General features: G+C 37.3%; 1 protein-coding gene across 9 annotated transcripts in view; it reads left to right on the forward strand.

Annotated features, from left to right (window-relative positions):
* Window positions 1–24,799, forward strand: part of KALRN (kalirin RhoGEF kinase) — a 1,044,937-nt gene that overhangs the window by 728,583 nt on the left and 291,555 nt on the right. For all 9 annotated transcript variants that reach the window (XM_074214684.1, XM_074214682.1, XM_074214689.1 and 6 more), the window contains 6 exons: window positions 6,942–7,011; window positions 11,523–11,612; window positions 14,743–14,835; window positions 20,421–20,532; window positions 22,224–22,414; window positions 22,853–22,954. In XM_074214684.1, the coding sequence (XP_074070785.1) occupies window positions 6,942–7,011; window positions 11,523–11,612; window positions 14,743–14,835; window positions 20,421–20,532; window positions 22,224–22,414; window positions 22,853–22,954 (658 nt within the window). The remainder of the gene's footprint in view (window positions 1–6,941; window positions 7,012–11,522; window positions 11,613–14,742; window positions 14,836–20,420; window positions 20,533–22,223; window positions 22,415–22,852; window positions 22,955–24,799) is intronic.

Raw genomic sequence — 24,799 nt, forward strand, 5'->3', positions numbered from 1 at the left:
GGGTACTGTGCAAGATTGGAATGAAACACTCTCTTGCTGCCAATGCATTTGTATGAGATTTTGCCTTGTAGTTATTGGAAGTGTCAGTGACATCTCTTAAAGCTTAATAATTCTCCAAGAGCTTTATATATAACTGTCTATTCTGGAAAGGAAAAATATATACTTCTATCCTCTGCTCAATTCATCTACTCCTGATATTAAATATAATTTTTTTTCATATAAATGAGATCCTTAAGTAGTCTAGAAAGTAGCTCAAAAAAAGCAAATTTAAATGGTCCACAATCTGCAATCAATTTCATGAAAAAAGAAGTACTTCTGTTCAAACTTACCATATTTGTCCAAAAAAAGTCAAGTTGATGCTGATCAGACTTATTTATAATTTCAAATGCCTGAAGCTACAAATGTTACCAATGATCCAACTTCAGATTTAGAAGGTGATGATCACTTTGAAGGACAGTCCCAGGTTCAGTATCAGTTATGAAGTCTGACCTCTAGAGAAAAGTCAGAGTTGAATAAAAATTTAAGAATTTTCTAAATGATATTATACGACTCAGAACCACACCTTCTTGCCCCCTCTGAATGATGATTCAGGTTTGTGATGCTTATTCTGTGAGTATTAGCATCTGCTCAAAATCACAACTCACAAACTCCAACCAATGCAGTCATTTTCCCAGCAGACAAAATTCAAAGCAAAAATACATTTAACAAAAACAGGAGAGATAGGAGACAGAAAAGAGACCCTTCTATATACACAAGGGAAAATTCTTCCATAGGTTACCACACCAATAACCAGGAGGGAGAGACAGAAACAAAGATGTCCGGGAATGTGTATAAGTGATACATCTGGCTAGGTTATACACATCTTTATTGCTAGGGCAAACAACACATGCCCTAGGCTGCAGAATCACTAATATCCTTTGATGAACAGCTTTTTTTCTTACTGGCTCCAGGTTTCTATTTTTGTTCTTATTGTTTTGGTTTTTAGGTTTTTGCAAGGCAATGGGTTAAGTGACTTGCCCAAGGTCACACAGCTGGGTGATTATTAAGTGTCTGAGGCTGGATTCAAACTCAGGTCCTCCTGACTCCAGGACCAGGGCTATATTCACCTAGGTGCCCCCTGGCCCTGGGTTTTTAAGGCTTGCCTCCTATCATACAAAAAAACTTGGAAAAATGCTACCTTGAGCTGAGGTGACATAGTTCTTTTCAGTCTCTGTGATATCTCCAGTTGCCTTATATATCTACTTGGGGGTAAGAAGGAAAGGGTCAGATGAAGCTCCCAGAGTCTGTGACCTGATCATACATGCCTGCTCTTGTTATATGTTCCTTCCAGCAAAATAATCAGTGATTTTTTTTTAAAAGAACTTTGTATTAGACCTTGTGGGGTTACCTAATTTTTTATTGCACTACAATAGTCACTTTATTAGGAACAGTAGGGTGCTGTGAGGTTTGTATGCAAAAGAAGGAACAGGTGATGCCTTGTTCAGTCAATGTTAGGCTCATGGGGATCCACCTGGTGTACTGCTAGGGCTGCAGGGATTGAGTTAAAAATTCATTATTTCAGCTGTAGCTACCCAGAATTTTTGAGCAAGTTAACAGAAACTACAAAGCTGATATGTCATTTTTCACACCAGCCTTTAAGTGGTGATGAACAAAAAGTGTGTTGAGAATGGGTGGTGAAATTAGGCAACAAGGCCCAGTGAAGGTACCTTGGGTCTTTCTCTCCATGTATCTTGGAGTCAACTGAAGGATCCTTTATAGACAATGGTCATGCAGAGCTTCAGTTTGCAATGGGGTTTTGACAGGAAGCTTATAATTTCCAATCAAAGGCACATGAACAAACTAGCCTCCCATCAGAAGCAAAGAAGGTATTTATGAAGCTTGTTGGGGGGGGGGGTCAATGGGAACAGAAAAATACAGAATTGGGGAAGGGGGAGAAGGAGGAGGAAAACTAAAATCTGGCCTCTAAAATAAGACAAGAGGTTGAAATCCAAGATAAATTAAGAAGATAGTAAAAGAATCAAACCTAAATTAGCTATATCCTGCAGTGACAGAATTACAGGGCCAGAAAGAACTGTCAGGCATGAATGCTGAGGCATTATCAGTGACATTTTGAAAGGTATTAAAGAGTGTAAGAAGTGCTGCAGAACTAGAAAAGGTAAAAATTTTAATTTTCAAGAAAGGAAAGAAGGTGGACCTTGTGTATAAGCTGATGATATCTTAATGTTGAATCTTGGTAAACTCTCAGAACATATTAAGGGAATGGTTTATGAGCATTTAGAAAGGAAAACATTAACTGCTAAGAGCCAACATGACCTTATAAAAATGGATGATGTTTTAGGGTGGGTATCAGTTGAAGGAGCAGCTCAACTGCTTAGAACACTGGATCTGGGGGTGGCTAGGTGGTGCAGTGGATAAAACACCGGCCCTGGAGTCAGGAGTACCTGGGTTCAAATCCGGTCTCAGACACTTAATAATTACCTAGCTGTGTGGCCTTGGGCAAGCCACTTAAGCCCATCTGCCCTGCAAAAACCTTAAAAAAAAACCCAACAACAACACTGGATCTGGAGTCAAGACTCATCTTTGTAGGTTCAGAACTGGCCTCAGATACTTAACTACTTGTGTGACCCTGGGTGAGTCTCTTAACTCTGTTCGCTTTCAGTTTCCTCAACTGGAGAAGGAAATGGCAAACCACTCCAGTATCTTTGCTAAGAAAACTCCAAATAGGGTCATGAAGAGTCAGAGATGAGGCAGTTAGATGGTATAGTGGATAAAGTACCAACCCTGAAGTCAAGAGGATCTGAGTTCAAATTTGGCCTTAGACACTTACTAATTATGCAACCCCAAACAAGTCACTTAACCCCAATTGCCTCAAAAAAAAAAATAAAGAGTAGGGCATGGCTGAAAAACAACTGAATCATACCAATATTAATTAAGGAAGGTATTCCCATTCAGTAGAAATTGAACTAGAAGCCTCTGAAAATTCAGATTACATATTTTGGCTAGTTAGGGATGTTCACAGATGAGGACATAAATGCATCTCCATGATTTGTTCTAGAGTCAATTTTCAGTATAACCCAAAATCGGAAATATGGAACAATGATGAAGCTGGATTCTGGATCCAACTTAGATTTACCTGATTACATTGTCTGAGGACCTGCCATGTTTGCTACAAGCCAAAAATAATCTTACTGCTATCCTTTATACCCAAAAAAGGTTACAAGCCCTGGCCAGTAACATTAGGAAGCATAAAAATGAATATCTAGGACTCATTAAAAGTATATACCCTCCTATAGATGTGTTTCTGGATAGCAGTACCAGTGTTTAGCAAGAGTGAAAGGGCAAGGATGGCCCACCTTGTGGCAAACAGCAAATTTCATGCTGTTAAATTTAATTTGTGTTTAGTTCTGTCACTGACATTAGTGAGGTAAAAACTGAAAATAGGACTGCCTGGATTCATCATGAAACACAATTCCACTCAGACTTTCATTTTGTGGCCAAATTAATATTTCACAGTGAATTTCATGCACTGAAGTCTCCATTTACATGGAGATTCTGATGCTTGTCAACTTTCATACTGCATATGTGGGCAAGAGTTAATACCATAAAAAGTTTAGAGGTCATTCAATACACTCATTTTACAGATGAGTATACTGAGACAAAGAGTTTTAAGTTCCTTCAAAAGTCATACAGCTAGTAGGGGGTAATTAAGCTTCAAATTCAGTATACTTTTCCCTGAAGTCCTTGCAAACACCTTTTTTGTGTTTTGGAATTTATTTTTTGTTTAATTTTTTTTGGCAATCCCTTTTTCAACATGGTACTCAGAGTTCAACTTGAAATGATCATTTCATTGTTCCTTGGAATGCTGTTCTCATCACTTGTTTGAAGTTCCAATTCTTTTGGAATCATTTTCGCTATTTGAGCTAAGGGACAGCAGAGTGGAGAAAGAACTGACCTTGAAGTCAGGGAGACCTGGATTCAAATGTTGCCTCTGACACACACTGGCTATGTGACTTTGGGCAGATAACTTGACCTCTCCAGTGCTCTAGGCAACTTCCTAAAATAATAAATTTCAGAGAAAGTATCAAGGGTCTGGTTCTGCCTCTCTCTCTCTCTCTCTCTCTCTCTCTCTCTCTCTCTCTCTCTCTCTCTCTCTCTCTCTCTTCTTTTTTTCCTTATTTGGAAGCAATTGGGGTTAAGGGACTTGCCCAGGGTCACATAGAGAGTATCTGAGACCTTATTTGAACTCAGGTCCTCCTTATTTCAGGACTGGTGCTCTATCCACAGTGCCATCTAATTGCTCCTCTATTTTCTAAAAATAAACTTAAGATAACTAAGCTAACTACCCTAAAGTTGTAGGACAAGTAGAGAAGAAAACTTCAATGAGATAAGAGGGCTGTTGGTGATGATTTCAGTTCTAAGAAAGATGAAGATTTGGGTTAAAATTAAAAATTGTATTATGCTTTCAGTTCCATTCTATAAATATTTATTAATTATCTATTCTACATAGGGCACTCAGGTAGAAGGGAAAGATACTCTATAGGTCCTAGTTTCATTCAGGGAACAGCTTGATGCATAAAATGTGATGAACCATATTTATGCCAGGTTTTATAATCATTAGAATTGAGAGATGTATCCATTCAAAGATACTCATTGGATCATCATCATTATTGGGGTGGTAGATAGTACTCATGTCAACAGTTAGATTGGACAAGCATTATCATCCCCCTTTTAGAGATGAAAGAATAAGGAGGGGATATTAGGCATCTATTTAGTGAAAGCAGGCAACTAGGGTAATATAGTAGATAGAGCACTGAGCATGAAGTCAGGAAGACCTGAGTTCAAATTTTACTAGCTACATGACACTGGACAAATCACTTAAATATTCATCTCAGTTTCCTCATCTATATAAAATGAGCTGGAAAAGAAAATGGCAAACTACTCCAGTATCTTTGCCAAGAAAATGTCAAATGAGTAGAGATGAGTAAAATGACTCAACAACATCATGTACCAAGCACTTTGCTAAACTCTAGGAATACAAATTTAAAAAAAAATACAGACTTTGCCCTCAAAAAACTTAGAGTTCAACCAAGAAATACTACATTATGAAGAATGGTGACCAGGGAAGGGAGTTTTGATGGAGGGAGTTCCAAGAATGGAGAATGGAGCTATAGGACAATCAATTGTCACACCTTTTTCAGAAGGAATATTAATTTTTATTTTCTTAAGGATTACCAAGGCAAAAAAATAGAAAGGGGTTCATAATGCATAAAGCTATAGAGGAGACAAAATGGTCCAGGAGGATAGGCTATGGAGCTGGGTCTGGAGCTGGCTAGATATATTGAGTTAGAAGAGTTTGTACTCAATCATTACTCAATCAGCAAACAGGACAGACAGCTCAGCCTCAAGGCAGAATTTCAAAACTGAGTGGATTAAGTTAACTCCTACAACTATTTAGTTGCCTTCTACCAGTTGTTACAGGTAAGTGGGGGAGCTGGGGAAGAGAAGTTGCTGTTGTTACAGGAGAAAGGGCAAGATGCCTGGGGTGAGTGGGTGGAAGGTATATGAAGCATGATCTGGGGGCTTCTGGTTATATAGTTTGAGGTGAGTTCACAACCCATTTACCAATCATGATGGCAAGGGAAACTCATTATCTCAAGTGATTCTTCCAAAATGACATATAGCACTAATATTTATCAGAGCTAATATTTAAATCCAGCTCTTAAAACTTAAAAGTAAGAAATGAGGAGAAATTTATGACTGTGACCTTGATCCTCATGGTTTGGTCTTAAGGGAATCCAGCATGAAGGTAGGAAGTGTTCATCCTCTGTTCTCTCTGGGGCATTTCTAGGCCCCCTTCCAAATCTCAAGCTTCCTTTTTGAAGGAGCCTCCTATTTAAGAGGGGGCTGGGAATCAGCTGTATTAAGTACAACATTGCACCCCAACCTGGTGGTTCAGGGAATGAAGTTTTCAACTCCAAGCATGAAAAAATAGCCTAGGACTTAGTAAAAAAACAATGTGAAGGTGGAGAGGTGAACAAAACAGACAAGTGAAATTCTGAACAAACTTAAGAGAGACCATTAAATACTCTTCTTGCCTCATTACTCACCTGAACTATTAGCGGCTGTCTGAGGAGATTGGTCTATCTATAGCGATGGAATTAGTCAAATCAATGCAGTCACTTCATTTACTTTGCTGAAAGAGGGAAGCAGAGGCACAAAGAGTCCAAAACTGAATAAATTTGATGTTAAATGCTGATTTTTCCCCCCTTCCCTCTCCCTTCTTTCCTGCTTTCTTTTCTTTGGGCAGGAGATTTCCCCTCCTAAAAATGGATGATTCCAACTTATGTGCAAATGAGTGTATTCCTGAACACACAGGGTTTCACTTGTTGATTTGAAATTAATACACTAGATCTTATTCTTCTCACTGATCGAAAGAACTGATGGTAGAGATAACCTAAAATGGCAGATGATCATTTTAGATTAGCAGTGTAATATGTTATATTATTCCCACCCCCACCTCCTTCCTAGTTGTTTCCTAGCTCAGACTATATGACTTTATATTTCTTGAGCTCCCATTGAAGCATATAAAGAGTAAAGGAGAAATACAGTGTGATACAGCAGAAAGAACAAAAACTTTTTATTCAAAGGACCTGGATTCGAGTCCTAATTGTCACTTAGGATTTGTTTGATCCCTTCCACAAGTTTTTCAACCTTTCTAAACTTCAGTCTCTCCTCTATAAAATGAGAGGTTGGACTAGATGATATCCAAGGTGCCTGTTGACTCTAAAGTTATACTCTCTAAGGTAAAAAAAAAATCTTAACATTTACAATATATTTACAAAATAAATTACCAGATTGATTGTGCAATCTAATTCATGGAATAATTATCTAGGGGCTCAACTGTGTAGTATCTGATTTGTCCTCTTTTTTTTCCATTGCAGCATCTTCCTCAAAGAACTAGAGAAGTATGAACAGTTGCCCGAAGACGTGGGACACTGCTTTGTCACCTGGGTAATGGGCCTTAAATATCTCTTTTATCCTATTGTTCTTTCAAATTCTAGACAGGGCCAAGGGATAGGGATTCATGCATACCATCCATACTATGACTGTCATGCAATCTGGGTCTCTGCCAATCTACCTTAAGAGAGAGCCCTATATAGATGGTCCCTAGATTCTTAGAGGGTCAGAACATGAGGAAAAAAAACTCAGTCATTCTTATCTTACTTGAAGAAGCTCTTTTCATTTTTGGAAGCTTGGTTTTTTCCACTGTATAAGGAGAGTGGAAGGCAAGACGAAAAATAATACATTTCATTGACTTGTCTCCTAGAGTAAATGACTAAATTTACTCCTGGAGTAAAATACCAAGTCACATTTTTCTGTGCTCCATCCTTGTTCACTGTGAACAATATCTAACTTCTTCAATACACATAAATCATTCTTCAACCCACCCTAACTTTGTGTCTCTTCCATGGAAACATGTAGAACCTACTTACCTTAGTTCCATTTGTAGGAAATTGTCATTTTATATTTTTCTAATTTGATATGTTAGGCCAGGAAGTGGGAAAATGTTATGGTGCATATGTATGTATACAAATGCATACATATTCATATACATACATATTATATACATATATATATATTGTCCTTATGTTCATAAATCCAAGTCAGTTGTGCACTGCCTCCCTTAGCTCATTTATAATAGGGTACAGTCTTTTTCCTTTGCTGTAGTCCTTTGAAAATAGAAAAAGCTTCAAATGTACTTTCAGTCAAGAGCTTTATAAGCCTAGTCTGGGACCAATTTTCCTCAATTTAATTGATTCCTTAGCAGATGCCTCCTCCCCCATCCTAAGATCTCAAAGGTAAGATATATTTCCCCTGTACTAATCACAAATGGACTTGAGAGAAATCTTCATCTTCTTCCTCCAATCACTGTCTTTAGCTCCTGCTTTATTAAGTTAGGATATAGGATCTTTATGTGTCTATTTCCCATCTGGTCCTATAGAGAAATTATTTCAGCCAGGAATGGTTTGTGAACCTAAATCTCAGGCCCAATTCTACCTGAGATTTTTTTTCCTTTTCTTTCTAATGAGTTCTAGGACAGCTGGGTAGCACAATAGATGGAATTTTGGACTTGGAACTAGAAAATCTTTATGATTTAAAATCCAGTCTGAGATGTTTATTAGCAATGTTACCCTGAGTAAGTCATTTAACCCTATTTGCCTCAATTTCCTCTTCTATAAAAAAAAGTGGAGAAGGAAATGATAAATCACCTTTGCCAAGAAATGGAGGAACTGGACAGCTAGGTTGCACAGTGGATAGAACACTGACCCTGGAGTCAGGAGTACCTGAGTTCAAATCCAGCCTCAGACACTTAATAATTACCTAGCTGTGTGGCCTTGGGCAAGCCACTTAACCCGATTGCCTGGCCAAAAATACCTTTAAAAAAGAAAAAGACAATAAGTCATATCCCAGAGTTGTTGGGCCAACAGGCCCTCACCTCTTTATTGCTCTCACCATTCTTTGACTGTCTTCTAAAATTTGTGGACTCCTCATATTCTCTGAAGTCTAGACTGATTGTCCCCTTTCCTTTTTCTTGGTTTCCCTCTCCCAGATCAGTCTGTTGCATTAACTAAGATTGTGTTAAGGATATGACTTGTGCCATGGCAAACATATGGCAATGAAAGTTGGATATTTTTTAAAATAATTTTATTACCAGCTAAGAGAGGCAGTGTGGGAAACTCCTAGATAGGACCAGCTACCCTTGAATCCATATCTAAGGGAAACTAGCTGTAGCATCCTAGGCAAGTCATTGAACTTCTCAGTGCCCCAAGTGACCCTCTAACTGACAAAGGAAGTCTCCTCACTGGGAGTTCTCTACATTAATAAAATAAGTCTCTGTCTAATAATAAAAATAATGAAAACTAGCAGATAAAAGAGAAATGTAAAATAAGACAATATACAGAATGCAGAACATAGGAATACAACCCCTTATTTCAAGATGTAGCCAAACCAGTCATAACCAGATGTCACAACTTCCTAAAATTAATTAGCTTTGATCTTTAGATTTTAGTTAATTTACTTATCTAAATTCTTGCTTCCTGAATGCCTGCCCATGGCAAATTTTGAACTAGTCCTCAAAATATTTGGATGATAGCTAGGTGGGGTGCCTAGAATCAAGAGCTAAACTTTGAATCAGGAAAATTTGAGTTCAAATCCTGCATTAGATACTGCCTAGCCACTGGCTAAGTCATTTAAATTTTTCTCAGTCTCCTTTTCCTCATCTATAAATTGAAGATAACAGCAGTACCTAGCTCCCAGGATTATTATAAGGGTCAAATAAATTATACTTATAAAATTATTGAAGACTTCAAAATACTATTTAAATGCTAGCTATTACAATGATTTTTCTACCATGTTCTTATTTCTTAAACTAAACTTTAGAAACTGGACTTTTCTTCTCAAATACTTTGTTTCTTGAAACTCCAGTTTGCTCCTTAACTCACATTTCTAAGCAATTAAGAGTATCTAACTTGGAACCACAGAGGGTAAATGGGTCCATGGTATGAAACTGGGACATTTTACCATATGTAGTTAACAAGATCTGGATGTTGATTTCTCTAGATAAGAGTTCCTAAATTTAATAAATAACAAATTTAATTTAGGGTCAATAAATTTAAATATACATATATTTCAATGTATTTGTTTTCTTTTATAATCCTATGTATTTTATTTTATGTATTTAATAATGTGGTTCTGAAAAATGCTCCATAGGCTTCACTAGATTGTCAAAAGGGTCCAGGATATGAAAAAGGTAAAAAAGTCTTGATAGATGCTAGTTTCCCATCAATGATCTTATTTTATCTTTTCGATGGTAGATTTTCTCCCATCTTATAGATGGGAAAGGTTGGGTGGAAAAATAACCTCTAGACCTGGCCTTGGCATGTGAGTAACATATTGTCTTAGGAGACAAACTGGCCTATATGTATTCCTGCTAATATCTAGAGTCCTTTACCTGTGTTCACAGTCATTCATTCTCTCATTTATTCATTCAGCATATGTTTTAGGTGCTTACTATGTGCCAGACAATATAATCCACATACAATAGTCACAATATATAACTTCTATAAATAATAAGAAAAGAGTCATCTCTTTACAGACCCACAGTGGGTTACCTCTATCCTCTTTCTTTATTGTTGCTAACCATACTACTATATTCTCTCTACCAGGTTCTGTTTTATAAAGAAATATACAAAAAAGAGCAATTTTATCCTTCTAAGTTCACAGAATCATAGATTCATGCTCATTAATATGAGTACAAAGAAGGAGTTCCAATAAAGATATAAACTTCAATTGACTGACTCCAAATAGAAACAGAGATCATTTATAAGGCCCTCTTGGAATAGTAATGAATGATACCTTTTATTTCCATAGGTCTGATTATTTTTCAGAATATCTCATTTCTGTAGCCTCAATTTAGTCTCATGGCAATTTTATGGTGTAGTTGGAAAGAGATATTACCCCCATTTTGTAGAGAGGAAAACTGAGGATTATTGGAATGATTTGCCTAGTCCTCTAGCTAGTTATAGGATCATAGATTTTAGATGTGGAATAGACCTAGGAAGTCATTATCACATTATGGCCATTAAAGGGATCTCAGAGATCATATATTCCAGACCAATTCCCTTATTTCACAGAAGAAGGAACAGAAACCTAACAGGACAAGTAACTGATCTCAAACCTTAGCTTCATTTCCCCCTTCTCACTTTCCCCTTCATTGTTTATGGACATCTTTGATTTAAAAGAAAACAAAACAGTTTCATGATTTGTGAAGCCAAGCACTACATTGGCACCTTGTTCTCTGGCTGTCAGCAGTTAGTATCACATCCAACACAAGAAGAGTTGCCGTGCTATTTTTTTTCACTCCTTGGTTTCCCTTGTTTACAACAAATACAGTCAGCTCTTGATTTTCTACTGATAGGGAGTTATGTTATAGATAATCCAAAACAGTGGAAAATTCCCATATCAGCATTTAGTTAACTGATTCATTTTCCTATATTTGAATCCGATTAAAATTAAAAATAGTCCAAAAATAAAATTTAATTTAACTATATAAGCAAATTTAAAAAAAATTAGTTCACATTTCTTGAGCACCCAAAGTGATTGCATAGGAAAAGTATCCCAGAAGGATATTAAAAGTAAGATGTTTGGCCGTAGATTATATAAAAATAGCTGAAAATTGACCTGTAGACACCATTCTAACTCGAATACAGAAATGGAAAATGTGTGTGTGTGTGTGTGTGTGTGTGTGTGTGTGTGTGTGTGTGTGTGTGTGTGTGTTAGGGATACATCCTCAGGCTGAAAGGATATCCTTCTAGTCAATTCTTCCATCCCCCTGTCTCCGTACAAAGCCATATATATAAGCCATCTAAAGCCCATGATTGTCAGTCAAGTCTCCTATTATACCTAGGGCAGAAGACTACCAAATGTTTATTAATGATTTTCTTTGTGGTTGGTGTTTCCAGGCAGACAAATTCCAGATGTACGTCACCTATTGTAAAAACAAGCCAGATTCCAGTCAGTTGATCTTGGAGCATGCTGGCACCTTCTTTGATGTAAGCTATTCTTTTCAGAGTGTGGGCAGGGTGGCAATCCTTTGTCCTTTGGGATAGGGGAAATGAGGGGAATGTGTGTCTTTTGCTTCTTATCCTTTCTTAAACTCCTTGGAACCTATCTCCCAATGGCTAAAGCATTCATATATTAAGGAAGTTTTAAGGGGCTCGCCCAGCTAACCCTTCTAACTCTACCTTGTGGCTGTATTTTTTAAATATGGTTAATGAGCCTCTTTTCCCTCCAACCATCAGTCTCAGAATCAAAAAGAAGTTTAAATCTAGCTATTGGAAACTATTTTGTTTCCATAACCATAACTACCCCCCAAAAGGAGCTTTCTGGTATGAGATAGGACAGAATGATGTATTTGCCAAATGATTCTAAGTAAGTTAATGCTCCATAATAATAAAAGAGTCTGGCCAGCAATTGGTCAATACTTTATAATATTATTACCCACAGATTGACCTCCAGTCTTCCCCTCCTCTAATATATCTTGCACCTTATTTTCAAAGTAAACTTCTTAAAATATTGTTTTCATTATGGCATTCTATTGATCAAGATTCTATAATGGCTCTCCCTTGCCTGGTATAACAAATCCAAATTCCTAGTGAAGAATATTTTTTAAGTACTAGAGGAAACATGTTTGTAAGCAGTGGATAAAAAACCCATATAGAAGGATTAATTGACTATAAGAAAGTAAAAAAAGGATAATTAATTAGTCAAACTCATGGAAAAAATAACAGGATTAAAGCTACAGGTAGAAGTGTTGGTCTTGGCAAAAAGGGATACCTTCTTTTCTGAGACTGAAGAAAAAGAAAATAGGATATATTTATAGATATGCTTTGAAATGTGAAGCAGAGAAGGAAAATAAAATCATAAATGGTCTCATTTGGTTAAGGAAGAGTTATGGCTCTCTGTTGAGAGAAAAAGATAAAGGTGAAGATGTTATCAGGAGTCAGAGAGAAGAAGCTTGGACCAACAATTCTAATAACAGTAGAAAAAGGCTTGATATTTATCAGCAAAAACTCTTGTGTTAAAATAAAAATAAATTTCTAGAGTATTAAAGCACCACAGTAGTGTGACTTCCTGCATTGTCATTTAGCAGATAGTAAAGAAAACTCAGATAGGGAATTTAGAAAGGTATGTACAGCTATGGGACAAGAGATATAGGGGATTCAATGGCAATATACAATATATAGTTTAACTGACAAACTATAGAGTCAAGAATTTGAAAGAAAAGCCCAAAGGGCTTTAAAAGTATGAATATGGCAACAATGTGGCACAGTGTATAAAGCAACAGCCGTACATTCAGGGGGATCTGAGTTCAAATCCAGTCTCAAATACTTAATAATTACCTAGCTGTGTGACCTTGGACAACAAAAACAAAACAATAAAACTATGAACACCCTTTGACCCAACATTAACACAACTTTGGGTCCATATCCCAAAGACATTAAAGGAATGGGAAAAGAATATACATGTACAAAAATCTTCATAGTAGCGCTGTCTGTGGTAGCAAAGAATTGTACATTGAAGGGATGTGCAACAATTCGGGGATGGCTGAACAAGTTGAGGTCTATGATTGTGATGGAATACTATAGTGCTATAAGAGATGATAAGCAGATTAGTTTCATAAAAAGCTAGAATGCTTATGTGAACTGATGCAAAATGAAATGAGCAGAACTTGGAGAACATTGTACACAGTAACAGCAATATTGTATGATGAACAATTATGAATGATTTAGCTATTCTCAACAATACAATGATCCAAATTAATCCTGAAGGGCTTAGGATGAAAAATGTTATCCACTTCTAGAGAGAGAACTGATAGAGTCTGAGTTCAGATTGAAGCACAACTTTTTCACTTTATTTTTTTGTAACATGACTAATAATGGAATGTTTCCTATTATTTCATATTTATAATTGTTATCACAAATCTTGCCTTCTTAATGAATGGAGGAAAGGAAGGATAGGAAGAAAGAATTCAGAACTCAATTTTTTTGATGAAGGTTAAAAAAATTAAAAATTTTTAAAAAAGTATGAAGGACAGAAAGTGAAGTTAGAACAAGGGTGATGGACTGAGAATACAAAAAAGAAGATAAAGGTACCAAAGGTCATAGTGAGTGTGCACAAAAGGTATTTGAATAAGCAAATTAGAAAGACAGAGGGAAGCATAAAAGATTCTGATCAGAGAGAGAAATTTTGAGGTTCAATATCAAGTAAGTAGGTCAGTTATAGGGAATGGGGAGATCCCAAGCACAGCATCTGTGAGGTTTGTTGAAGTAGAATGAAAACATAAATCAATGTAATTTGAAGAGGTTTGATGAGCTGAGTGGTCAATGCATTGTAGGTGACAGAAGCATGTATCTTGAAGTGCCTAAATATAAAGAAAGAATTTGAAGTGGCAAAAAAAAAAAATACAGTGATGTATGTACTGAATTCCTTGAGAAAGAAGAAAGAGTGATATGGGGATAGAGAGATGACTATGACTAGGATTTGAAATAGGCAATATAGATAGGTAGAGTGAACCTCAAAGGAGAATTGTGAGTACTAGTCGTAGAAGTGGGAGAAGGGGGGCATCTAAAAGAAGTAGTACAAGAAGTATTCCTACTCCTTTTCCTAATCTATTGTGTCAGGGGATCATGAAAGGAGTACTTTGTATTGGGAATGGACACAGTACAAAACAAAGACATCTAGGGTAAAGGGAAGTTTGGTAGCAACTATTTGCTGTTCCAGAGGACAACATAGAAGGAAAGGGCAGAAGTGTACAGATAAGGTTTCCAGAGGAAGCAGTGATAGTTGAATAGGGATAATAGAGCAGGGAGAAGAGTTTAGGTGGAAGTTCTGCTTTAGGGATTAGGGAAAGATCAGGAGGCAAGAATTTATTGGTCAAGGATAGACTGGGAGATCCTGAATATCTTGGACCCTCATCCTCCAGATTCCAATGATGACAGGAAGTTGCAGTCATGCCAGTGAATTGGTCTATTCTGTTTTCTTCACATTTCTCCCCTTAAACATATATTTTCCCCCTCTTCTTTTTTTGTCTCCATCTCTGTCTCTTTCTGTCTCTGAGTGCCCCCCCCTTCTTCTCTGCTTTCCACATACATCTAATCTTCTTTGTATCTTTCCCTATAGGAAATCCAGCAGCGCCATGGACTGGCCAACTCTATCTCTTCCTACTTAATCAAGCCCGTCCAGAGGATCACTAAGTACCAACTGCTCCTGAAGGTATCTACAATTCTCCTAACTCCATCACCTCCCCCACTTTGCCTCACCTCTATCTGTCATTTAATTCATGGGATCAGGTGTCTGAGCATTGTTCATAATGATGGAGAAGTTGCTTCAATCCCGATTCAGCACTTCAAAAGCTGCCAAGATTGAGTTTGCCAAGTTCTAGGCTACTCTGTCCTTTTTCCAAGATATTTTGTGCTTGGAACATAGAAAGAAAGTAGTCTGTGACTTTACTTACAGAAAGAAAACTTCCAGTACAGTGTAGTAGAGGGAGGCCACCTTGAATGATTATTTGCTACATAATGGTTTCCTTGCTTCCCGCTGATCACGACCTTGAGTTCAGGACCATGGACAGCTTTCCTGAGACAGGAATCCAGGGTGTCAAGAGCTTTTGCCTAATTTCTATATTTGTCCAGCACAAAGCTTTTTTTTTTTTTTTTTTTTGGCAATGGGCCTGGCAAGGGTGATGGTAGTTCTTTAAGCTCTCTGGAAGCTGTTAAAATAAGAACAATCCTCATCTGCTTTCCCTTTAAGAGCAAGATAATTTAAACTTATTTCACAGAGGAAAATATATTTTATAATCTAATAAATATATTATTCCCCCAGGAACCTGGGAAAAATATGTTAAAGTCCCGTGATTTTTACCCAAGTAATTTCTTAAAATGCCAGAATAGTGTCTCTTCCTATTTTTCTGGTCACTATTTGAGAGACTGCTTTTCTGATATAGCTATGCTGAGGGAATGTGGCCGGGAGGGGCTCTGTAAGAAGTTCCTTTTCAACCATGAGAATTCAGTTCAACAAACAATACTAGGCACTAGGTTTACAAAAACAAAAAACAAGCCCTTTGCTCAAGAAGCTTGCATTTTCTAGGCAATACAGCATACCATGTGAACAGATAAATATTTATATAATATATTTATATATTGTATATTTATATATAATATATATTTATATAATATATTTATATTTATAAATATAATATATTTATATAATAATTTGAGGAGGATGAGGGACCAATAATATTCCAGCTCATCCCTCAAGAGTTTTCTTTTTTAAAAAATATTGTCCTACTTCCCAATGAACAATCATCCTGATGTACAGAAAGGGCTAATGATTCATGATTTAATTGGCTCATAATTGTCATCATAAGATACACTTAGCAGATGAATGTGTGAGTCTGTAATAAGATCGAGGAAAAGAGTATAAAATAAGTTGGGGAGGCAAGTGGCCATCAAGATAAGGAAGAAGAAGGACATATATCTCTGTTCTCTTGTGCCTCTGACTATATGCTTAAGATATAAGAGTATGGCTGTGCATCATTCTCCACCTACCACCCTTCTCTTTTCTTCAGACATTTCCTATCTCACTCTACAAAAAGTTATTTAACCTCTTTGACACTCATCTGTGAAATGGGGATTTATAATGCTTTCACTCCCTCCCTCAGATTCCTTGGGTGGAATCTGTGGTATATGAATGGGAACTGTCAATTATTAATATCATTATTTCTTCAAAAAGCCTGGGGTGTTCAGATTCCAATATGGCATCACATATTATGGAAAATCACTCTATAAATCCTACCTTTTTAGAATTATAAAACCAATTCAAGTTGTCTTGGAACTAAAATAAATATGGCAACATGTTGAAGATAAATGTAATTGACTTCATTTTTCTCACTTTCCCTTATGTTAAGAATCCCTGGAATTCTATAATAGAGGACTAAGAAAGGCAAAGCCAGAAGAGGTTAGGGGTGGGGTTCTGGAAGAGAGGGAAAAATACAGGAAAATTTTGAAGACATTTGCTCATTAGCAACTACTGAAAATAGGATAGTGATGAACTAGGGAAAAAAGCAGGTACTACATGGTCCTTCTGCAGTACCTTGAATGTTGTATAGTCATTTTTTAGTCATGTATGGTTCTTTGGGACACCATTTGGGGTTTTCTTGGCAAAGATACTTAAGTAGTTTGCCATTTCCTTCTCCAAGTCATTTTTCCAGTTGAGAAAACTGAGGTAAATCAGGTGAAGTGACTTGCCCAAGCATCACACAGCCAGCAGTTAATCTAGGGCAGGATTTGAATTCAGATCTTCATGAATCCAGGCCTAATATTCTATATACTGCACTCTCCAGGTATTCTACTGAACTATACCAGGAATTTAATAAGTGTTCATTGAATCAAAATGTATTGAAATGAATGACCTGGGCTGGTTTGGAGGAAACAAATGGTATCTTTGCCAAAAGCTATTGTGAGATCATTTTTAAGACTACTTTAAATCTATAGCAAAAGTTTCAGCTGAATAAAAGGAAAAAACTAGTTTGCTAACTATTAACATCAATAATAAATAAGGATTTTTATGAATAGAGTCTAGGGTTTCTATCATTGAAGTGTATTGTATTCCAAGGAACTTGACTTTTAATTACTGAAAATCTCTGCCAAGGGATGGAAGATTTGAGATGCACTAGAAGAATAGGAGCTATATGTCCATTAGGGAGTTTGATATTCATTGTATAAATAGCTTATTTTGTCACATTTTTTTCCTATTGGGCTCTTAATGAAATGTATAGCAGTTCCTTACCAGAAGCAGAGACCCGGGGAGAACTGATTGCTTATTTACTGGTAGACCAGTAGGTTAAACTCATTGGCATATTCTGTTCCAAATGAATACATATTTTCCAGTGTTTCTGCCTGGGAAGTTCCCCTAATAACATCAAATTACCAGAGGATGAAATTTATTTTCAAAGTAAAGAGAGAAAAAACAATTATTGAAGCAAGGGAAATATTGAAGTTTCTGTATAGCAATGATATCACATCAATCCTAGCAAGGTAAAATTGCTAAGGAGTATACTCTAACTATTACTAAATTTGTGATCTTGAACAATCACTTTCTAGCAATTGTGATCTTGGGCAAGTCTCTTTAACCCTAATTGCATCATATACAGGGTTTTCTCCAGTTGTCCTGATTCACATCTAGCCACTGGACCCAGATGTCCCTGGAGAAGAAAGGGAGGCTAATGACTTAGCACAGAACCTCCTTACTCAAATCCACTTCACATGCACATCATGGCATTACCTCCCTGATGTCATGGTCTTTGAAAAGGAAGAACAGATATCATAATTGACTGTTCTAGACCTTGGCTTCCTCACATATAAATTGAAGCAGTTGAAGCAGATTTTTGAGGTCTTTTCCAACTCTATACTGAAATCCATCAAAGAAGAGGACATAGCTGAGACTTAGTCATTTGTCTCCAAATTTAAAACCCTTCTTCTGAACTAGAAAAATCACCTGGATCCCTGACTGATTATGGGAATTTGTCAAGAGGAACAAGATTTATTCCTGTGGTGATGAGGGAGAGAGGTAGAGAAGAATGGGAATAACAGAGAGAATTAGTTAAGTTTTTCAGAGGTTGAAAATCATAGCATTTTTTTTTACTTTGGCCATACACTGATGTAAAGAGCCTTCTTATGGAAAGAGGTGGGTCTAAATTCATCTCTTCCAACCCCATCCCTGACATTTATTGACTTTGTGAGAATTAATGAGTCAATGAACTTCTCTAAGTCTCAGTTTTCTCATCTATAAAATGGAGTCAGGAATGTTATCTGTCTTGCAGGATTGAGGATCAAATCAGATAAAAATATATAAAGCACTTTGCAACTGTTAAAATATATGTTTACTGTTTGTTGTATGTTGAGTCCTGTTACAGGACTGGGAGGAGATAAAAGTAGGAAAATTGGTATAGTTCACATCTTCAGGGAGCTCTTACTCTGGTAGGGAAAAGAAGAGTCATTTACATATAATGTATATAATGGATAATGAAAAGAGCAAGGGACCAGGAAATAGGAGACCTGGTTACTAATCCCATCTAGCTTATGATATCTCTGGGCCTCAGTTTCCTCATCTATAAAATGAGAGGATTGAACTAAGTGACCTCCAAGGTTGCTTCTCACTCTGACATTCTATGATTCTATGGAAATCTATATTTATTCTCCCTATCCTCAGAAATCTTCTAGAATAATAGAGAAGTCATGGCCTTTCTCATTGAGGAACTTCTCTCTGAAGTGAGAAAATAGGATTCAAAGGTTTTCTTATACCCCTTGAATAGAACTTGTTATAGCTTTGCAAAAATGATATTAGGTGAAATAAGATTTTATAATTCTTTGTGAACATTAAAGCACTATATAAAGATTAGTGATTATTTATGGGAGGACTGTGAAGTTTTCATCACATCTTTCCCTCATCTATCAATCAACAAGCATTTATTGAGTACTTAATATGTGCTAAATGAAGGGCAGAGTGGTACAATGGTTACAGAATGGGTCAGGAAGACTTAACTTCAAGTTTCTCCTTTAAAACATTACCTTTAAGAAGCCTGAGGCAGTTCTGGAAGACTAAATGACAGGAGAGTTGCTGAACTGCATTGGAGAGTTAAGGTTAGAAGAGTTCCTTATACTGTGATAGAATCAGAAGTCCAGACTCTCCCTCCATGCCAGAAATGTGCTAGGCTCCAGGGAACACAAAGATAAAATTGGAACTTCCTATCCTCAAGGAAACAAGGTAGCACAGTAGAAAGAGAGCCAAACCTGGACCCAGGAAGACTTACCTTCTCATGAGTTCAAATATGATCTCAGATTCTTCCCTAGCTGTGTAATCATGGACAAGCAATTTTATTCTATTACTGAAATGACTAAACAACAACAACAAATTCTTTAAGGATCTGACATTCTATAATAGGAAACAACATATATTGTATACCTATGTGAATATAAAAGTAAATCCATGGCACTTTGGAAGGAGGAGACGCTTTCAGTTAAAGGGGAAGCAAGAAAAGTCTTACACAGGAGATGGAAATCTCTCTGCCCAAATATCAGCAGGTAGTTACGTTGGTCAGGGAACTGTCCCCTTCCATACTGCTACATCTTTCTACCTCTCAATCCTATATATTCTCTAGCCCTAATATATTCTTGTCATCAGGATCAGCAGTTAGGAAAAACTCAAGAGATGTTACAAAATTTGATAAATTGGTAGGAACTTTGTTACAGCCAAGAGTATCCAGTCCATTGATTCAAAATAATAAATTTACTTGCATATCATTTCTAATAGTTAACTTGAAGGACATGCTTCCCAGTCATGTTTTTTTCTCCATGACCACTAGTCCTGGGATAATAAGATGGCTCCTTTGAGCCTTATAGCAATACTGTAGAGTATGAAGAGCAGTTGTCTTTAATTCCCATTCTTCAGGTGAGGACTTTAAGAGGCAAAAATATTAGGTGAGTCTCCAAATTAAATAGCTGGTAGAATCAGATCTCAAATCCAGAACTCTTAAACTGAACTGAAAAGTTTTAGTTATTTTTTCACTCCAGAAAGCTGCTCTGGTTGAACTGAGTGACATTGAATTTAGAGTTGCTCAGTGCAGAAATTTGAATGGTTTGTCTTTCCTGGATCACATCCAACCTTGTCTATAACCCTGAGGAAATGTATAATATAAGGTGAACAAGATGGATAAGGTTGAGGTCAGTTTTGCCTAGAGGAGGCAGAGTGTTTGGGAGATATAGAAACTGACTATGATTATGCCTGGACTTTTTCCTTAGGAACTCTTAACCTGCTGTGAAGAAGGGAAAGGGGAGCTCAAGGATGGCCTGGAAGTGATGCTCAGCGTTCCAAAGAAAGCTAATGATGCCATGCATGTCAGCATGTTGGAAGGTAGTCACCCTTAGCATGCCCACCCATGGGCCTTCTCTTTCTGGGCGCAGAGGGTCAAATTGGTATGGAGAATGTAACATAAAGAGACAGAGAAAAGGCCCTAATCACTGTTACTATAAAGAATATTCAATTTGTCCATCTCCCAGCATCCAAGCAGAATCATACTTAAGTCATTCAAGGTACATGGGTCTCAACTCTCCTATTAAATGTATGGAGGGCAAGTCAGCATATTTATTACCAAAAGTACCTACATTCTAATGCAAAAATAGCCTTGCTTATTTACATGAATTTGCATATTATTCATTTGCCTATGCATATATTGATTCTATCTCTCACCCTGACACATTCTTTATTCCTAAACCTTTCCTGTGGGTTAAGTAGGGCAGAAAAGTCATAGAACTTTACAAAGGTTTGTTATCAGAAAGAACCATGTTTTTTTGACTTAGAGAGGGCTTTGGTAAAGGGATCATAGATCTTTATAACAGATGGACCAAGAAGCAATATGGGGGAAGAGGTAGATTGTGTTAGAAGAGACAGAATGCAATACCCAAGTCAGGACTGACAGGCAAAGATTTAAAGATTTCTGTGCTCAGAACTAGTACTTTCAAACTTCCTGAAGGTGGCCAAACCAGATTAAAACATAAGTAGGAAATGTTTAACACAATAAATAAAAATATAATACGACATAGATAATTTAATTTGTACTTTTCTGTGGGATCCATTTTGACTTGAGTTGGATGGCACTATTTTAGAAGGTAGTTCTTTCCTATGTTTACTCTCCCCCAAAGAACTTGTCTAATCTCAGGGCCCCCTGGACCATAAGGAGCTTGAGTGATACTCAGTCCCATAAGTGAATGGGTGGAAGGGAAACTTTGAGAAAACTCATCTCCAAGTGGACATTTGTTACCTGATTAGAAGTCCTCTATCAGCCTCCCCATTCCATTCCTTCCCTTTCTCCTTCCTGCAGGCTTTCTCCTCATCCCTATAACCTTTGCTTCTCTGGCCTTTCAAAGACATATATCCTGAGTTTAAAATTGCATGAACTTTGAGCATGTTGTTCATGACACTGCTAAATGTGATGCAGTTCTAGATATGGCAGCCACTGAAATCAGAACAAATCCTAAAGAAATGTCCTCCAAGAAAAAAAGATATCATGGAAACTGAAGTCTAGACTGGTCAGTCAATCAGTCCACCATTGTCTTAAGCTGCAATCCATTCCAAGACCTAAAGTTAGAAGAAATAGAAAGGTATGAAGGAAGTCCAACATTTACTAAGTAGACACTTTGTGCCAGTCACTGTGTTAAGTGCTGAAGATATATAGAAAACTCTTGTTTTCCTGCCCTTGAGAAGCTTATGATCTAATGGGGAAGATAACATACAATCTACTGCATCCTAACAACATCTATATAGTCTACATTGGAGGCAATGCTCCCTCCTTGTAGGGAACACCCAGTCAGTCTAATGGGGAGGTAGAGTGCATACATTTTACATACATGCTGAAGCTATTTTAAAAAATGTACTTAGAGTCCAGAGCTCCATATGAATGTCACCACCAGAAGTCATCAGAGTGATGAAAAGTTGAATGGTATCAATCAAAAGAGGTTTCCTGGGGCAGGTGAGTCTTGAGCTTGGCTCCATATTGCAAGAGAAAATTCTCCCTGAAGGAATGGGAATGCCTATGTGTTTTTCAGGGTTTGATGAGAATCTGGATGTCCAGGGGGAGCTGATTCTCCAGGATGCTTTCCAAGTATGGGATCCCAAATCTCTGATCCGGAAGGGACGGGAACGACATTTGTTTCTTTTTGAGATCTCTTTGGTGTTTAGCAAGGAAATCAAAGACTCTTCAGGGCACACAAAATATGTTTACAAGAACAAACTACTGGTAGGTGGGGTCCACAGGGAACTACCTGTTCTCAATGAAACCTTGGGCTGAAAAGGACTTTGACAAAATCACTGCATCTATCTACTCCCCCACTGCCAACCCCACCCCCAACTCCTTAATCTTAAAGCACCTCAGCAAATGAAGTCTCCTTTTTTGGAAAGACCCCTGTTCTCACTTCAATATTTACAATTAAGAATTTTGTTTTCATGTTGACTGCTTCCTCTTCCACTCTTCCTTGGTCCTTCCCAACTTTGAACAATTATTTCTCTGTCCTCTCATCCTGGATAGATGAACAGAATATATCACTTATTTAAAATTGATTGACAGCAGCCCCCTCCCCAGTCCTCTCCTCTTTGTCACCTTTCCCATCCCATCCAGCCCTAAGTTTCCCCACTACCCTCCCCTTCCCCACCTCTCACAGGCCTTTCCTGTCTACAGACCTCAGAACTGGGTGTGACGGAGCACGTGGAAGGCGACCCCTGTAAATTTGCCTTGTGGTCCGGGCGCACACCTTCCTCGGACAACAAAACTGTATTGAAGGTAAGTCCTGGACCTTGATTTTCTTTCAGTTCATGAGCACAGGGGCAGTCAGTGTTCATGGCTAGAAGACATTAGGACTTTGTCCTCATCTTCATAGGAAGGCAGTTTGCTTAGGTTTGGCTACTAGTGAGAAGTGTGTTTTCACATGGATGTTGGAAGGGAAAATTGGAGAAAAAAGCAAAACTGTCAGCAAGAGGGAAAACTACAGCCACTGAGAACCTCTGAAGATATGGTCTTTTCTGGCAGCACTGTTGATTTCATATACCTATAACCAAGCCATGTTTTGCTATATTACCACTTAGGGTTCCAAATATGAAAAAGAACAAATCAGTTTGAGAGGCAACATGATGTAGTGGATAGATGCTAGACTTGGCACCAGGAAGATCTGGGTTTAAATATTCTCTGTACCATTTACTAGGTATATGAGCAAATAATGGGCAAATAATTAACCCCTCTGAGACTTATTTTCTTCATCTGGAGAATGGGAATGCTAATATCTAGAGTATACAATCTTGCTGTTGTGGAGTTTAAATGAGATAATATATGGAAAGTACTTTGCAAACCGTGGTCTAAATACACACAAGAATGCAGATTGATTCCTCACATAGGAAAACCAGTGTGATGAAGAAGAGTTTTAAACAGATGGATTGGAGATCTAATAAATGAATGATATTTTCAGGTTAATGAGAGAGACAGAGATAGAGAGAGACACACACACAAAGAGGGACAAGAGGCAGAGTGGAGCAAGGGAGAGAGAGAGAGAGAAACATTTATTATTAACTCTTTATGTTACTGGCACTCTATTGCATTTTATTAATAGAAATACAAATAAAAAGAAAGACAATACTCTGAAGGAGATTACAATCTAATTGGAAAAAGCAATACATAAAGAAGAGCTGGAATGAGGAAAACATGGTGGTGGGGGGCACTAGAGGAAAGGACAAGCAGTAGTTCAAAGAGTCGGCTGGGTTAGATTTAAGCATAGTTTTGTGGTCCTTCATCAAAATGTTGGTTCTTCAGGAGAAGAACTCACCAGTCCAAGAAGGTGGCTTTGGGGGGGGTAGGGAGATTGCCAGTGTGAGAATGTGAAGGCTGAGGGAGAGAAGAATTAGTTAACAGAGGAAAAGGATGGCATTCCCTGAATTGTTGACACCTGATGGTCAACAAGGCTATTATATAAATATGAGCATATAAAGAAAGAACTTCAGGCAGGGTTCCCTTTAGGAGAAATACAGGGCCTTAAAGAGATATCAGGTGTGCAAAAGAATTCTATGAACTTCCCTAGAATTCATTCTACAAATCTATATGAATACCAGAGACTTAGTATAGAACAGGCATAGTTCCTGCAATTGAGGAGCTCTCCGGATATACACAAATGTACATATACAGAGAATAAATAAAAATGATTGGGGGGGGGAACTCAGCATTTATCAATGTTTTAATAAATTCTGGGTGCTATACCTGTATTTAAAATCTACTCTCAGATATTTACGACTTTGTACCCCTTGGCAAGTCATTTAACCTCTGTTTGCCTCAATTTCCTCATCTGTAGAATGGGGATAATAATAACATATACCCCTCAGGGTTGTTGTGATGATCAAATAAGATAATAATTAAGTCCTAAGTACAATTTCTGATACATAGAAAGTACTATATAAATGTTAGCTATAAAAATAATAATATTTATTATTGTTGTTGTTATCAAGTACTCACTTGTGCCAGGTGTCATTCTAAGTGATAGGGGAATATCAGAATAAATGTTCTTGGGATGAAGGTGGTTTTGAAAAATGAACAGATATAAAGCAACATGGATAGAATGCTGGAGTTGGAGTCAGGAAGATCCCT

This window comes from Macrotis lagotis, chromosome 1 (assembly GCF_037893015.1).
Source record: "Macrotis lagotis isolate mMagLag1 chromosome 1, bilby.v1.9.chrom.fasta, whole genome shotgun sequence".
NCBI classification, from domain to species: Eukaryota; Metazoa; Chordata; class Mammalia; order Peramelemorphia; family Peramelidae; genus Macrotis; species Macrotis lagotis.